Raw genomic sequence first — 16,456 nt, 5'->3', positions numbered from 1 at the left:
CCTTTAATTTATTTGCGATTTGACCCCAAATGTTATTTTTTTAGTTCAATTTAGCCCTCTACTTGTATTTTGATTATTTTATTATTAAAAAATAATAAATTGTATTATTATTAGTATTATTATTAATATTATTTTATTATCATTATATTTTCATTTATATTTACTTATGTAAATTTTAAATATATGTATCTTAAATACTTTTTTTACTTCAAATTTTGTTATATGTGTATACATACATACATACATTTTTTATATATACGTATATATTTTTTAATTTTTATATTTTATAACTTATATACATATCTATATATCTATATACATTTTAAATTTTTATGAATATATAAATACATACTTATATATTTTTATTATATCCTATAATTCATATATATATATATGTACACATATACATACATATTTTTAATTTATATCTATATACATACATATCTCTTTACATTTTTAGTTGTATTCATTCTCTTTATTTTTATTTACATGTTCATTATTATTTTGAAAGAATGTTTTAATTCTATTCGCTTATTTGCTTGCAATTATATGATTGATTTGTCTTTTATATTTATATGATTGTTCATATTTTTCATACTTATATTATCGAATTCATTATTGTTTTGTTACGAGTATTAATGTCGTGTTTTATTCTTACTATTTCGTGATTTTATTCGATGCATAAATTAGGATTTTTGAATAAATGGCATTTCGTATGTTTAGATTCGAAAAGGTCGTACCCTAACTTACTGGGTTTCGATTTTCACGATGAATCTAAATACGCGATCTTTTTTTCAAACCTAACCTTTAAACGATCTCGGAAATTAAGAAAAGATCACGTCCTAACTTACTAGGCCTGATCCCTTTCTTTTAAAATCTGAGATAGCTAAATATCTTTTAAATAAGTAAATTTTTAGCATCCATTTGCGTATCGGGAATTCGAGACATTGTGTCCTAACTTACTAGATATGATTCTCTTTCTCGATTAAAGTGAAAAATGCCCATTTTCCCAAAAATTTTCAACATTTTAATACAATTATCGTATTTTTAAAATTCTTCAAAGTTTTCAATTTTCGACATCAAGACATTAGCTAATCAACTAGGTATCAATTTTTCAGCGTTACGAGGGTGCTAATCCTTCCTCGTACGTAACCGACTCCCGAACCTGTTTTCTAAATTTTGTGGACCAAAATTGTTTTTTTAATAAAATCAAATCGTTTATTAAAAACAACCACTTTTCAAGGTGATCCGATCACACCTTATCAAAAAGGATTGGTGGCAACTCCCATTTTTGTTTTCGTTTTCAAAATTCAAGTCGACCCCGTTTTATCAAAAAAATGGTGTCAACAGCTTGGCGACTCCACTGGGGAGTTAAAAAGAGAGTCAGGCCACGTGTTGATAACTTTTTGTCTTTTTATCGAAAATTAAAAACTTGGTTTAAATATACGATCCTTTCGTTGCATTTCATCCGTCTTTATTATGATATTCATCATTAGGGTTTATAATTTTTATGTTAGTTTAAGTTTTTGGTATCTTTCTATACATTGCATTGCATGACCATCGGTCACACCCTTTTAAGTGGGAGTGAGAAGCTACTCCTTCGTGAGGTTTTCACCTCCGTGCAGGATAGTGGATCGCTTTCGGGATACATCCGTACATATGTCTTCGTGAGATTTTCATCTCCTTACAGCCATAGGGAAATGTATTCCCTTGAACCGAACTCGGTCTTTATGAGCCTATGATAGGTGAGGATCGAGGAATCTACTGGTTCGGGTACCTTTGCTTTAGAGCCAAACCACATATAGTGAACCTTAGGAGCCAACCCTAGGTAGAACTACGCCAAACCCCTAGTGGTCACCCGAATAGGTTTTCTATGTATTTTCTTTATTGCTTACTTTCGATTTGTACTAATCTGTTTTGTTTTGTTTTGATTTTTATTGCATGACATTTTCATTTCAAAGAGGTGTTGGTTCACGTTAGGTATCTAAATAGAGAACTCAACATGGAAAGGGAGTTTCTTGGTAAAGTGAAAGATAATGCGACCGTCTGAGTTTGGTCTAAAAAAATTCAGCAAGAAAAAGGTGATAGCCTCATGGAAGGATACATGTTAGAATTATGGGACTTCACTCGCATTAGTGTGGCTCAGAATAGTTTGCAAGAATTGAAAGAGATATGGGATTTATGGAATGACGAGATCAAACAGCTTTTTTACAGTAATTATGGTGATCTGCCTTATTTGCTTGATGTAAAAGTAGACAAGCATTTATTTCGAGCCCTCATGCAATACTGGAATCCAGCCTACAGTTGTTTCACGTTTGGGAAGATAGATTTGGTACCCACAATAGAAGAATATACGACCTTGCTACGGTGTCCGAGGATCCAAGTCGACAAAGCATACGCGAGAACGGCTTATGTCCCGACATTCTTGAAGAAATTAATGAATATTATCGGAATGAGCGAGTAATGGGTCGCAGCTCGGATTAAGAAAAAGGGAGACAGCAAGTGCATACCTTGGAAAAATCTGCGAGATCTGATCTTGGCACATCCGGATGTGAGAAAAAGGGTTGATATTTTCACATTGAGCATTTATGGGTTAGTCGTCTTCCCCAAAGCGTTAGGGCATGTGGATGAAGCAGTTGCAGATTTTTTTGACCGGCTCGATAAAAGGGTCGCACTGGTCTCAGCTATTTTGGCTAAAACCTTCAGATCTCTAAATGCGTGTTGAAGAGCGGGCGAAGAAAGGTTCATCAGATGGGCACAACTGTTATTGGTGTGGTTCCATAGTCACTTTTGGAAGGTGGAAAAGGTATCCTATCGTGTCTTCTCAGAAAACTACTCCCCATTAAAGGAATTAGTGGCTACGCCAAGGCGAGATGACATCACGGAGGAGAAATGGATGATGATTCTCCAAAATCTTCAAGAGGAGGATGTCGAGTGGAGAGCCTCGTGGATGATCCCTAATGAGATTTTATACTGATGTGGAGAGTTTGATTGGGTTCCTTTGCTTGAAATTTGGGGAGCCATTAGATACGCCCCTTTGCTAGTCTTGAGACAGTATAGATCTAGACAGTTCATACTGGTAACACAAGGGTTTGCGCAGTGTGAAGTTTCATACAAGGGAGATAATTAAAAGAAGAATGTTTGTGAAATATCGAACGCTTGGAACTAGACCTGTAGAATGAAGATACTTGCCATAAGTCCAATGACAACTCCCGAATATAGTTGGTGGTGGGAAAGGAGGATCAACAATAATATCCCCGTGTCAAGCCAAGAAGATGTTCGACCAATAGAGGAGCATTTACAAGTAGTTCTGTCAAAATTAGAGATCATCAAACACGACTTTGAAAAAAGAAATTTAGAGTTGGGAAGGAAGATAGAGCAGCTAGAAGAGGAAAAGATGCGTTTGGGGTTAGATGTTGATATCCACAAATTGGAAGTTAAAAAATTAAAGAAAGGGAAGAACAAGGTGGAAAAGGATTTAAATAGTCTAAAAGTAGATTATAAGAAGTTGCGTTTGTCAATAAGGACTGCGGGTTTGGGTAAAACATCAGAGCAATGGCGACAGGAGATCAAGGAAGAAAAAACCAAAGCTGATCAATAGGAAAAGAAATTCCAGGACACCCAAGTTCGAGAGAGCGCTTTGGAGGAAAGTTTCTTAGAATTCCGGAATTAAGAAGCAAGATTAAAAGCTCGGGTAGCGAAGTTAGAATAGTCACTTTACCTGCACTGTAGTCGTAACTCTATGATCAAGTTGAAAGCAAGTTTAAGTAAGATTGAAGAATTAAAGGGAAGGATACAAGAGCTTGAAGACGCATTGCAAAACTCTGAATTGCAAGTAGAACTTCTTGAGAGGCGTAACGAACAGTGTCAATAGCAGCTTCATCATTCCCAAAGTCAGATTAGAGATAGGGATTACATTATGGGTGAAGCCGTAACTCAAGTTCGGGAAGTAGCTGATCATCTACAAACCTTATCAGTTCAGACTGATGTATTAAGTTTAAAATATGAATCAAAATCAAGCCGAGGTCGAGAGCTAGCTTGGCTCCTTAGGAGGGTTAAGGCTTTGAGTATAAAGGCGAAGCCGTATATGTAATCCACTTTACGTAAAGAAATTTGTTTTCTAATCGAGTTTTTCTAATAAAATTGAATTAAAATCAATGCCTCTTTTTGCATCCATTCATCTGCATTGCATTTTATCATATGCATTAAAGTTTCAAAAAAATAGCCTTAATTAATTAAAATTATGATAGTTACCCTGGAAACCAACAAAAATCTGCCAACTGGATATCACTACGGTACCCGTTGCAAAACAAAAGCAATGGATCAGAGGTTAGAAAGATTGGAACAATTGCAAAAGGAGATGTAAGATCAGATGCAAGAAAAACTAGCTAAAATGCAGCAAGACATGGAAGAATCCCAAAGAGATTTATTGAGTCATTTAAAGTAGTTAATGGCAGGACGGCATGATAAGGGGAAGAGCTCCGTGGTAAATTCTGGGGATGATCACGAAGACCCTGTCTATCCTCCAGGTTTCGCCCCAACCAATATCCAGGTGCAACTAGGGGTGTACCCACAGAGGGTACCTGTCACCATTAGATCCCAATACCAAGTCGGTGCCCTAGCGTCAATGAACTTTCCAACAGGCTCGGGTTCTAATCCCGGGGTTAATCCTACCAATCTCGTGGTTCTTGATCTCGACGACGTAGCAAAAATGGAGAAGGCAAGAGCGGACCTGCCAAAACAACTAGAATACCGGTGTAAATAGATAGAGGAGAAGTTTAAAGCCATGGAAAATGCAGATTACCATCGAGGAATGGACGCTATAGATTTGAGCTTGGTACCTGATTTGGTGCTTCTTCCTAAATTTAAAATGCCGGAGTTTGAGAAGTATAATGGGACTAGTTGTCATAAAGCTCATGTCACTATGTTCTATCGAAAGATGATGGGATACATCAACAATGACTCGCTGTTGATGCACTGCTTCCAAGACAGTTTGATCGGGTCAGCGGAAAGATGGTACAACCAATTGAGCCGGGCCAACATCCACTCATGGAAGGATTTGGCGCAGACTTTTATGAAGCAGTACAACCACATGATGGATATAGCACCCGATCGAATTGCGTTGCAGAACATGGAAAAGAAGCCTAGTGAGAGCTTTAGACTGTACGCCCAAAGATGGAGAGAAGTGGCAACGCAAGTTCAACCACCACTTCTGTAGAAAGAGACAACCATGCTTTTTTATCAATACTTTGAAGGCTCTATTTCTCAATCACATGTTGGGCAGCGCCACTAAAAGCTTTTCAGACATAGTGATCTTTGGAGAAATGATAGAGAACGCCATTAGATGCGGCAAGATAGAAGCGGGAGAAAGTGCTAAAAGGTCATCCCCAAGAAAGAAAGAGCGCGAGATAAACAATGCAAGTATGTTTAATAAGGACTATTCTAAACCAATCACGGTGGGACAATCAAGAATAGTAACCATTATTCATCAATGCTCTTCAGGGCAGGAATCCAATCCAAGGCCAAATGTAGAAAGACCCCAATTTACACTCATCCCAATGACGTATAAAGAGCTGTACCAGAACTTATTCGATGCACATGTGGTATCTCCATACTAACTAAAACCCATGCAACCTCTATACCCTAAATGGTAAGATGCGAATGCCTAATGCGAGTATCATGCGGGGACTACGGGGTACTCGATTGAAAATTGCACTATATTTAAGAAGTTAGTTGAAAAATTTATCAAGATGGGGATCGTAAAATTTGGCGACCCATCAGGACCAAACGTAGCAGGGAATCTGTTACCCAATCATGCTGATAAATGGGTAAATACAATAATCGAGAATAGAGGAATCAAAGTCAAAACTAACGTAGCAGAGATAAAGACCCCCTTGAATGGGTTTGGAAACGAATGATAGAAGGAGGTCTCATCAAGCAAGATTTAATGAAAAGGCCTGAAGGAACAAGGAAGTTTTGTGAGTTCCATGCGGAAGAAGGCCACAACATCCAAAAATGCACCGAGTTCAGAACCATGGTGCAAAACTTAATGGATAACAAAGTGTTGGAGTTTTATTAAGAGATCAAGAGACTAGAAGAGGGAGAAGTTTATGCCTCAAAGGAAGGATCTGCGAGGAAAGCCCAAAGGATTAATCACCCAGTGGTGATTATTTCAAAGCCAAAGAGCACAGAATCTGGAATACAAATAACACCAATGGTCATAATCCAAAAACCTGTATCCTTTTCCTACAAGGATAGCAAAAAGGTTCCTTGGAATTACGACTGCAACGTGACGATCCCACTAGAAGAGAGCTTGGTAAATGCTTCAAAAGAGGATGTAGGCTTCTATACACAAAGTGGAAAACGCTATGATCCGGCAAATGCAAGAGTGGAATTTACAAAAGGAAAAGCCTTAGCAGTTGAGCGGGGGAAAGTAAAAACGGACAGAATTGAATCGCATGTTAATGAGTCGGTAACTGAAAATGAGGCTAGAGAATTTTTAAAATTCTTAAAGCATAGCGAGTACAGCTTGGTGGAACAACTACATAAGCAATCGGCTCGTATCTCGGTGCTTGAGTTGCTTCTAAGTTCAGAGACACATCGTAATGCATTGATAAAGGTACTAAATGAAACTTATTTTGCTAACAATATCTCGGTGAACAATTTGGACTGTTTGGTTAACAATATAAGTGCCGACAATTTCATTTTCTTTAATGATGATGAAATACCACCAGGGGGAAGATTAGCCAACGAAGCCCTACATATCACTACTCGATGCTGGGAATATACGTTGTCAGGGGTGCTAATTGATAATGGATCGGCCTTGAATGTCTTACCCTTATCCACCTTAAACAGGTTGCCGGTGGATAGCTCTCATATGAAATCATGCTAGAATATAGTGAGAGTATTCGATGGTACCGAAAGGAGGGTGATAGGGAGAATAGAAATAGCCCTCTTGATTGGCCCGAATACATACGAGGTGGATTTCCTAGTGATGGATATCAAGCCTTCGTTTAATTACTTGTTGGGAAGACCTTGGATTCATTCAGCGGGAGCGGTGCCTTCATCATTGCACCAGAAGTTGAAATTGGTAACAGAAGGCCAATTAGTTACGATAAGCGCTGAAGAAGACATCATTGCATCAGTAACCAGTGACGCACCATATTTGGGATCGGATGATAAGGCGATCAAATGTTCCTTTCAATCCTTAGAATTCGTAAATGCGACCTTTGTTGTCGAGGGAAATAAGATCCCGATGCCCAGCATATCCAGAGCCACGAGGATGGGACTACAAATGACAGTTGGGAAAGGAGCTATGCCTAGGAGAGGACTTGGAAGATGTCTTCAAGGAAGGATAGAGGTACCAATGATGAAAGATAAACGAGCGCTTTGGTTTAGGATTTAAGCCAAATGCGAAGTAAAGAAAGAAAGAGTTAGAGAAAAGACAAGAGAGGAGGAAGGCGCGTTTGAGTGGAGAAGAAGTTGATTGGGAACCTATGACTTTCCCCCACATATCTAGGACCTTCGTACTAGGGGGAACCTTGTATTCTGGATTGAGGACACTAAGAAAGGAGACTGCGGTGAAAATGTTAGGAAATTTGAACATCAATGCCATATTCAAAGAAGAATTCGAAGAAGAAAGTATATCAGGCATCTGTCCCTATGAACCTGGGAGTGTTCTCAATAATTAGACCGCAGAAGAAATACCTGAAGTTTTTAGAGCTTTTCCAGAGTAATATTCAAAACATAAAAATTATTTTAAGCCTAGAGACAATGAAAATTTTTTGTGAAATGGGCATATGTTTGAACATTGTGACTTCAATGAAATATACCTTCGCAATTTCTTTTTGAGCATATATTCTTTTAAGATTCTTTCATTCTTTCGTACGAATAGTCATTTTGGATTCTTTTATTCCAAATCATTCTTTCATTAATTCATGACCATACTACAAATAAGTATTCTTAAATTCATACATTCATTGTATATTCTTTGGTACATATAACAGGTCCCAAGATATCAATGACATGAGTGACTCTACTATGGACTCGGAAAATCCTTTTAAACGGGATATGTGTTTAGAAGAATCTCATGATTTTTAAGATAACATAGATTGCAACCTATCTCCGGACTTGTTGAGAATGGTAGAGCAGGAGGAGAAATAAATCTTACCTCATAAGGAGACGGTGGAGACTGTGATCCTGGAAGAGGGAAAGGTGGTGAAGATCGAAACATGCATAGCTTCGAGAGTTTAAAGACGTCTTCGCATGGTCATACCAGGATATGCCTGGCTTAAATACCGATATTATAGTTCAACATCTTCCTATAAAGGAGGATTGCAAGCCAGTTCAGCAAAAACTCTGAAGAATAAGGCCTGATATTGTACTAAAAATAAAATATGAGGTTCAAAAGTAATTCGATGCTGGATTCCTACAAGTGGTCAAATACTCCGAATGGGTAGCCAACATTGTACCGTCCCTAAGAAAGATGGGAAAGTACGAATGTGTGTAGATTATAGAGATTTGAATAAAGTTATCCCGAAAGATAATTTTCTCTTACCTCACATCGATACCCTGGTAGATAACATGACAGGGCACTCACTATTTTCTTTTATGGATGGTTTCTCGGGATATAACCAAATTAAGATGCATCCTGAAGATATGAAGAAAACTACATTCATAACCCTATGGGGGACTTTTTGTTATAAAGTGATGCCATTTATGTTGAAAAATGCGGGAGCCACATACCAGAGAGCCATGGTGACCCTGTTCCATGATATGATGCATAAATAGATTGAAGTATATGTTGATGACATGATCGCAAAATCCCAGACGGAAAGAAAACATGTGCAAGTCTTAAGAAAGTTGTTCTTAAGATTAAGAAAGTTCCAACTCAAACTTAATCTAGCCAAATGTATCTTTGGAGCTAGGTCAGGAAAACTTCTGGGGTTTGTAGTCAGTGAAAAAGGGATTGAAATCGACCCAGACAAAGTCAGGGCAATTCGAGATTTGCCTCCACCACGTACTCAGAAAGAAGTTCGAGGTTTCTTAGGAAGACTGAATTAAATTGCTCAGTTCATTTCGTAATTGATCGAGAAATGTGACCCCATATTTCGTCTTCTGAAGAAACACAATCAAGTTGTGTGGAATGAAGAATGCCAGGAGGCTTTTGACAAGATAAAACAGTACTTGTCCAATACTCCAGTGTTGTCGCCACCTAGGCCAGATAAACCATTGATCATGTATTTAACAGTGTTCGATAACTCCATGGGATATGTGCTAGGTCAACATGACGAGACAGTAAAGAAGGAGAAGGCAATCTATTATCTTAGTAAGAAATTTACTGACTGTGAAATGAGGTATTCGCCTATTGAAAAATTATGTTGTGCCATGATCTAGACGACACGGAGATTGAGGCAATACATGCTCTATCATACGACTTAGCTAATTTCAAAGTTAGACCCTCTAAAGTATATGATGGAGTCAACAGCGTTGAATGGGAGGATGGCTAGGTGGCAGATCCTACTCTCCAAATTTGATATAGTCTATGTAAATCAGAAGGCTATCAAAGGGAGCGCGATAGCAGAATTTTTTGCCAGCAGAGGTTTAGAATACTACGAACCTCTGAATTTTGATTTCTCAAATAAAGACTTGATGTATGTGGCAGCCGCTGAAGAGGATTCCCATGAAAATCATCATTAGAAGTTAAACTTTGACGAAGCTTCGAATGCTGTAGGCAATGGAATTGGGGCAGTCCTTGTGTCCCTTAATGGAGATCATTATCCTTTTACTAGTAAATTGGATTTCGATTGCACCAATAACATGGTTGAATATGAAGCTTGCATCATGGGCATCGGGGCAGCCATAGAGCGAAAAATTAAGATACTAGAGGTACACGGAGACTCTGCATTAGTAATATATCAACTCAAAGGGGAATGGGAAATGAGAGACCCAAAGTTAGTCCGCTATCGGAAATTGGTTCTGAAATTGATTGAGGAGTTTGACAGTGTCACCTTTTCTTATCTACCACGAGACAAAAACCAGATGGCTAATGCTTTGGCCACCCTAATGTCTATGATCAAAGTGAACAAACCAGAAGATGTGAAGCCTATTCAGATCAGCATTCATGAGACCTCAGCTCCTTGCTACAGTATTGAAGAAGAGGAAAATAATGAACATCCATGGTACCAAGACATACTACGATATGTAAAGAACCGTGAATACCCCGACCATGCGACAGAAAATGACAAAAGGACATTGAGGAGACTGGCTATTTATTATGTCCTAGATGTGGAAATTTTGTACAAGAAGGGAAAATATCAAGTATTGTTAAGATGCGTAGATGCTGTAGAGGCTAAGAAAACTTTAGAAGAAGTCATGAAGGTATCTGTGGAACGCATGCTAATGGCTGAACAATGGCCAAACAGATTATGAGATTCGGGTACTATTGGTCTCCCATGGAAGGGGATTGCATTAATTATGCCAAAAAGTTCCATAAATGTCAAATTTATGGCGACAAAATGCATGCACCACCTTCACCCCTTCACGTTATGACTTCTCCATGGCCTTTCTCCATGTGGGGAATGGATGTCATCGGGCCAATATCTCCAAAGGCTTCTAATGGGTATCGTTTTATCTTTGTGGTTATTGATTATTTCACTAAATGGGTGGAGGCTGCTTCATACACTAACTTCACAAAGTCAGCAGTTAGCAAGTTTCTAAAAAGAGAAATTATATGTCGATACGGGATGCCTGAAAGGATCATATCTGACAATGCACTAAACTTGAACAACAACTTAATAGCAGAAGTTTGTAGTCAGTTCAAGATCAGACACCATAATTCGTCACCTATAAGGACTGGCACGAGAAATGACTGAAACCTATAAGGACTGGCACGAGAAATTACCTTTCGTTCTCCTGGCATATCGTACCTCCGTTAGGACTTCTACTAGAGCAACGCTATTTTCTTTAGTCTATGGGATGGAGGCAATTTTACCCATAGAAGTTGAAATCCCTTCCCTCCGGGTATTAGCTGAACTAAAATTAGATGAGGCCAAATAGATTCAATTTCGATATGATCAGCTGAACTTGATAGAAGAAAAGAGGCTAAAAGTTATTCGTCACGGTCAAATGTATCAGAAACGAATGATGCGAGCCTATAACAAAAAGGTTTGTCTTAGAGAATTTCACGAGGGGGACCTAGTGTTGAAAAAGATTCTTCCTCTACAAAAAGATTCTAGAGGGAAATGGATGCCAAATTGGGAAGGTCCTTATGTTGTAAATAAGGTATTTTCTGGAGGAGCTTTGATCTTGAGCGAGATGGATGGTAAAAGCCTGCCAAATCCTGTAAACTCAGATTCAGTCAAGAAATACTTCACCTGAAGAAAGAGGACCAAAGTGAAAACTCGTAAAGGATACTTTAAGTCCAACAACAAAAAAAAAGAGGGAGAGGCCAAAGTGGAAACCCGTAAAGGGCGCCTTGAGACCAAAGGGGATTTGAGTTGAAAACCTGAAAAAGGCGGCTCAAATTTTGATGGGACATGAGATGATCAGAGCAGCTTAAATTTTGATCATGATCTGGGGCATGTGGTAGTCTCGCTATACCTGAATCAACAAGAAAGGGTAGGAGATATCTTGGGGCATCAACAAAGTACTGTAGATTTCCTAAACACATATCAAATTTAGAATGGTCTTCAGAAAGCTTATGCAGGGAAGCTCATGCTGCGATATCTGGGGCACCTGTCGTCATCTTATTTATTTTGAATCTTGGCAAAATTTGCTATCTTGATTAATTTATTCATTTCAATCTTTGCTCTCAAAAAAATTCCATCTTGTCCATTGTGATAATCTTTTTCATCTTATTCAGTTCGTATCTTAACAAAATTTGCTATCTTGATTAACTTATTCATTTCAAGATTTGTTCTCAATAACATTTTGTTTGTCCATCGTGATAATCTTTTTCAAATGTTGAAATAACGATTAATGGACTGAATGTTCAAGCAAAAGGAGTTTTGCATATTACTCTAGAAATTTCTAAATAATATAGGAACCTGAAACAGAACTGTTGTGTAGAACACACCAAGTTTAAAGTTTGAAATGTTTAAGAAGGGAAAGCCTAAATTAAGACTATCCTTTCGGATTTTTTTGTCCAAACATTGATTAAACAAAATGATAAGATATCATATTAGTGGCAAGGCTTTAATGAACAAACAAGCAATGGTAATTGAGTGATAAGAAGAGAAAGTTCTGTAATTGCACGTAAAAATATGGTACGACATATTGGGAATGGTGTAGGAGACCAAGGAGATTCAGGTCCTGTATCCCCGAATTGCAGTGGGAGAGATTTGAGAATGAGCCAGATCTTATACTCCTAAATTACAGTGGGAGGAAGATGATTTTGAATTTTTATGTCCCAAAATTACAGTGGGCTTAACCTTGAAAATCACAACGGATTAAACTTTGAAGATTACAGTGGGGGCAATCCGATCAAGTAAAAGATGAGCATTACCAACTGGACAAGATAACATTCTAACGTGTTGGCAATAAAGCCTTATTGAACAATGGAAAATAATGACTCGAACATTAAGGGATCATTTTCATGATATTTTGCATTCATGCGAACACATTTAGCTAGGATATTTTGATTCATTTCAATCATAATCACTTGGCATAAATAGGTTCATAAAATAGATTATACAGGTCATGTTCCCCAGAGAACAGATCAATGAAGACACTAGATCTTGCCTTCCTGTACTAACAGCGAAGCAGATCGAAGCCACAACGGTGAATCTTACTTTTCTGGCGGTACAGTGGAACAGATTGAAGCTACAACGGCAAATCTTGCTTCCCCGACATTGCAATTAAAAGATCGAGGCCACAACGGCAAATCTTACTTCCCTGGTGGTGCAGCGGAACAGATTGAAGCTACAACGGCAAATCTCACTTCCCCGGCATTGTAATTAAAAGATTAAAGTCATAACGGTGAATCTTACTTCCCTGGCAATGCAGTGGAACAGATTGAAGCTACACTGGTGAATCACGCTTCCTCGACATTGCAATTAAAAGATTGAGGTCACAACGGCGAATATTATTTCCCTGGCGGTGCAGTGGAATAGATTGAAGCTACAACGACGAATCTTACTTCCCCTACATTACAATTAAAAGATCGAGGCCACAACGGCGAATCTTATTTCCCTAGCGGTACAGTAGAACAGATTGAAGCTACAACGGTGAATCTTGCTTCCCCGACATTGCAATTAAAAGATCAAGGCCACAAGGGCGAATCTTATTTCCCTGGAAGTGCAGTGGAATAGATTGAAGCTACAACGGCGAATCTCACTTCCTCAATATTGCAATTAAAAGATTGAGGCCACAACAGCGAATCTTACTTTCCTGGTGGTGCAAAGGAACAGATTGAAGCTACAACGGCGAATCTTGCTTCCCCGACATTGCAATTAAAAGAGTGATGCCACAACGGTGAATCTTGCTTCCCCGACATTGTAATTAAAAGATCGAGGCCACAATAGCGAATCTTACTTCCCTGGCAGTGCAGTGGAACAGATTAAAGCTACAATGGCGAATCTTGCTTCCCCGACATTGTAATTAAAAGATCGAGGCCACAACGGCAAATCTTACTTTTCTGGCGGTACAGTGGAACAGATTGAAGTTACAACGGCGAATCTTGCTTCCTCGACATTGCAATTAAAAGATTGAGGTCACAACGGTGAATCTTACTTTCCTGGCGGTGCAGTGGAACAGATTGAAGCTACAACGACAAATCTTGTTTCCCCGACATTGCAATTAAAAAGATTGAAGCGACAACGGTGAATCTTACTTCCCTGGCGGTGCAGTGGGACAGATTGAAGCTACATCGGTGAATTTTACTTCCTCGACATTGCAATTAAAAAAATTGAAGCTACAACGATGAATCTTACTTCCCTTGCAGTGTAGTGGGACAAATTGAAGCTACAACGGCGAATCTTGCTTCTCCGACATTGCAATTAAAAGGATTGAAGCCACAATGGCGAATCTTACTTCCCTAGTGGTGCAGTGGAATAGATTGAAGCTACAACGGTGAATCTTGCTTCCCTGACATTGCAATTAAAAGATCGAGGCCACAACGGTGAATCTTACTTCCCTAGTGGTGCAGTGGAACAAATTAAAGCTACAATGGCAAATATTACTTCCCCGACATTACAATTAAAAGATCAAGGCCACAACAGCAAATCTTACTTTTCTGGCGGTGCAGTGGAATAGATTGAAACTACAACGACGAATCTTGCTTCCTCGACATTGCAATTAAAAGATTGAGGCCACAATAGTGAATCTTACTTTCCTAGAAGTGCAATGGAACAGATTAAAGCTACAATGGCGAATCTTGCTTCCCCAACATTGCAATTAAATAGATTGAAACTACAACAATGAATCTTACTTCCCTGGTGAATAGATTGAAGACAGGCTACTAATCATATCTCCTTGAAGTTACAGTGGAGTGGATTAAAATGATGAATCATATACTTCTGAAGTTGCAGTAGGTTAGGATTAAATCTACCGTGACACGTCTTATCTCCCTGACGTTGCAGTGGAGCAGACTAAAACCACAAACCTCGTCCCCCTGAAGTTGCTGCGAAGAAGATTGAAGCTACAAGTCCGATCTCTCTGAAGTGCGATGGAGTGGATCGAAACAACAAGACGCAGTGGACTGGAATGAAGCTACTTGAAAGGAGAAGCATCAAATAAGTGAAGACTCGGCGAGACCGGGCAAAATTGGTCTTTCTTAGTCTTTGCTCTGTTTTCGTTACACGACAACGAGCAAAGAGGAGCAGGTGTACAAGCCCAATTTTATGCCCGGGCCCAATTGAAACCCAAAACCCATTACAACCAAATCAGGCCCAAACATTAAAAAAATATGGCCCAAACCCAACGAAAAAAGTTAGGGTTTCACAACCCTAGTCTCTCCCAACTGCCGCCGTATTGTACGACCTCACTACCTACCCTCTGCTACCGCCGCAACTACCACCAACCACTTCCATCAATTACCTGCAAAGACACGCAACAACAAAGAAAAACAACCACAATAGGAACTAAAATGATGTTAAAATCGGCTATAAAAGCCAAAACCAAAGGCATGTAAGGGGTTCCTTTTTTTTTGAAAAAAAACGATGGGAGAAATAAAAAATTTTGAAGGTGATTCTTTTTTGGTTTTCAGATTTCCCTTTTACTCTATTTTCGTTTTTTTATTTCTGTTTTCTGAGTTGTTTCTTTCTTTTTTCATTTTTATTTAATCATATATATATATATATATAAGAATATATAAAATAAAAATAAAAAAAGAGAGTTTTACCTGTTTTCGGCGATGGTAGAGAGGAAGAACCGAAAGGTTTCTTTCCATTTTGGTCTATTTTTGCCGAGATCTCGACGTTTCTAACCCCAAATCTGAACCCTACTCAAAAAGAGGGGCAAAGTGGGCAATTTTGACTTTTTCGGCCACTGCAGACGGTGGCGCCTCCCCGGCGACCGGCTATCGACGCGGTGGTCGATGGCCGGACCTTAGGCAGGAAATCGGATTGCCCAAAAGGGTTTGAGAGAATTTTTGAGCTTTTTTTAAGAGAAGTGAAAAAAAAATGAAGAAATCTGAAAAAAAATTGATTTTTATAGCGCCTAGAAATGACGCCGTTTTGGCCTGTTTCATCGGGCCCCAAAACAACGTCGTTTTACCCCATAACCCGCGCGTTGACCCGACCCGACTAGAGGATCCGCGCGTTTTTTAGCTAAGGGTCTATTTACCCTTTTAGCTCTTCCGTATTTCTCTCATTTTATAATTTGGTCCCTTTTGTTAAATTTCTTTTATTTTTAATTTTGCCCTAGAATTTTATTCTGATTTCATTTGAGTCCCGGGTAAAGCGCTGCGTTTTGGAGGGAGGGGATATTTTCCCCTTTAGTCCCTCTTTGTTATTCGCGCACTCTATTCGGTCCTTCCCCTTTAATTTATTTACGATTTGACCCCAAATGTTATTTTTTTAATTCAATTTAGCCCTGTACTTGTATTTTGATTATTTTATTATTAAAAAATAATAAATTATATTATTATTAGTATTATTATTAATATTATTGTTATTATCACTATATTTTCATTTATATTTACTTATGTAAATTTTAAATATATGTATCTTAAATATTTTTTTACTTCAAATTTTGTTATATGTGTATACATACATACTCTTTTTTATATATACGTACATATTTTTTAATTTTTATAAATATATATATATGTATACACATACTTATATATTTTTATATTTTATAACTTATATACACATATCTATATATTTATATACATTTTAAATTTTTATGAATATATAAATATATACTTATATATTTTATTATATCCTATAATTCATATATATATATATATATGTACACATATACATATTTTTAATTTATATCTATATACATACAT

General features: G+C 37.9%; 1 protein-coding gene across 1 annotated transcript; it reads left to right on the top strand.

Annotated features, from left to right (window-relative positions):
* The first annotated feature begins 6,994 nt into the window (after positions 1-6,994).
* LOC105771719 (uncharacterized) lies at positions 6,995-10,431 on the top strand. Its single transcript, XM_012593122.1, has 5 exons — positions 6,995-7,360; positions 8,791-9,040; positions 9,152-9,356; positions 9,510-9,601; positions 9,734-10,431. Exons 1-5 carry the CDS (start codon positions 6,995-6,997, stop codon positions 10,429-10,431), a joined length of 1,611 nt encoding a protein of 536 aa, XP_012448576.1.
* The last annotated feature ends 6,025 nt before the right edge of the window (positions 10,432-16,456 follow it).

The sequence above is a fragment of the Gossypium raimondii genome, chromosome 6, assembly GCF_025698545.1.
Source record: "Gossypium raimondii isolate GPD5lz chromosome 6, ASM2569854v1, whole genome shotgun sequence".
NCBI lineage: Eukaryota > Viridiplantae > Streptophyta > Magnoliopsida > Malvales > Malvaceae > Gossypium > Gossypium raimondii.
The sequence above is the reverse complement of the archived record's forward strand: the minus strand, read 5'-3'. Positions and strand labels throughout refer to the sequence as shown.

Coding starts and splice junctions, on each gene's coding strand:
- LOC105771719 (XM_012593122.1), top strand. CDS start 6,995: ATGGATATCAAGCCTTCGTTTAATTACTTGTTGGGAAGACCTTGGATT. Junction 9,357..9,509: donor TTTACTGACTGTGAAATGAG/GTATTCGCCTAT, acceptor GAGGATGGCTAG/GTGGCAGATCCTACTCTCCA. Junction 9,602..9,733: donor AGAATTTTTTGCCAGCAGAG/GTTTAGAATACT, acceptor CGAATGCTGTAG/GCAATGGAATTGGGGCAGTC.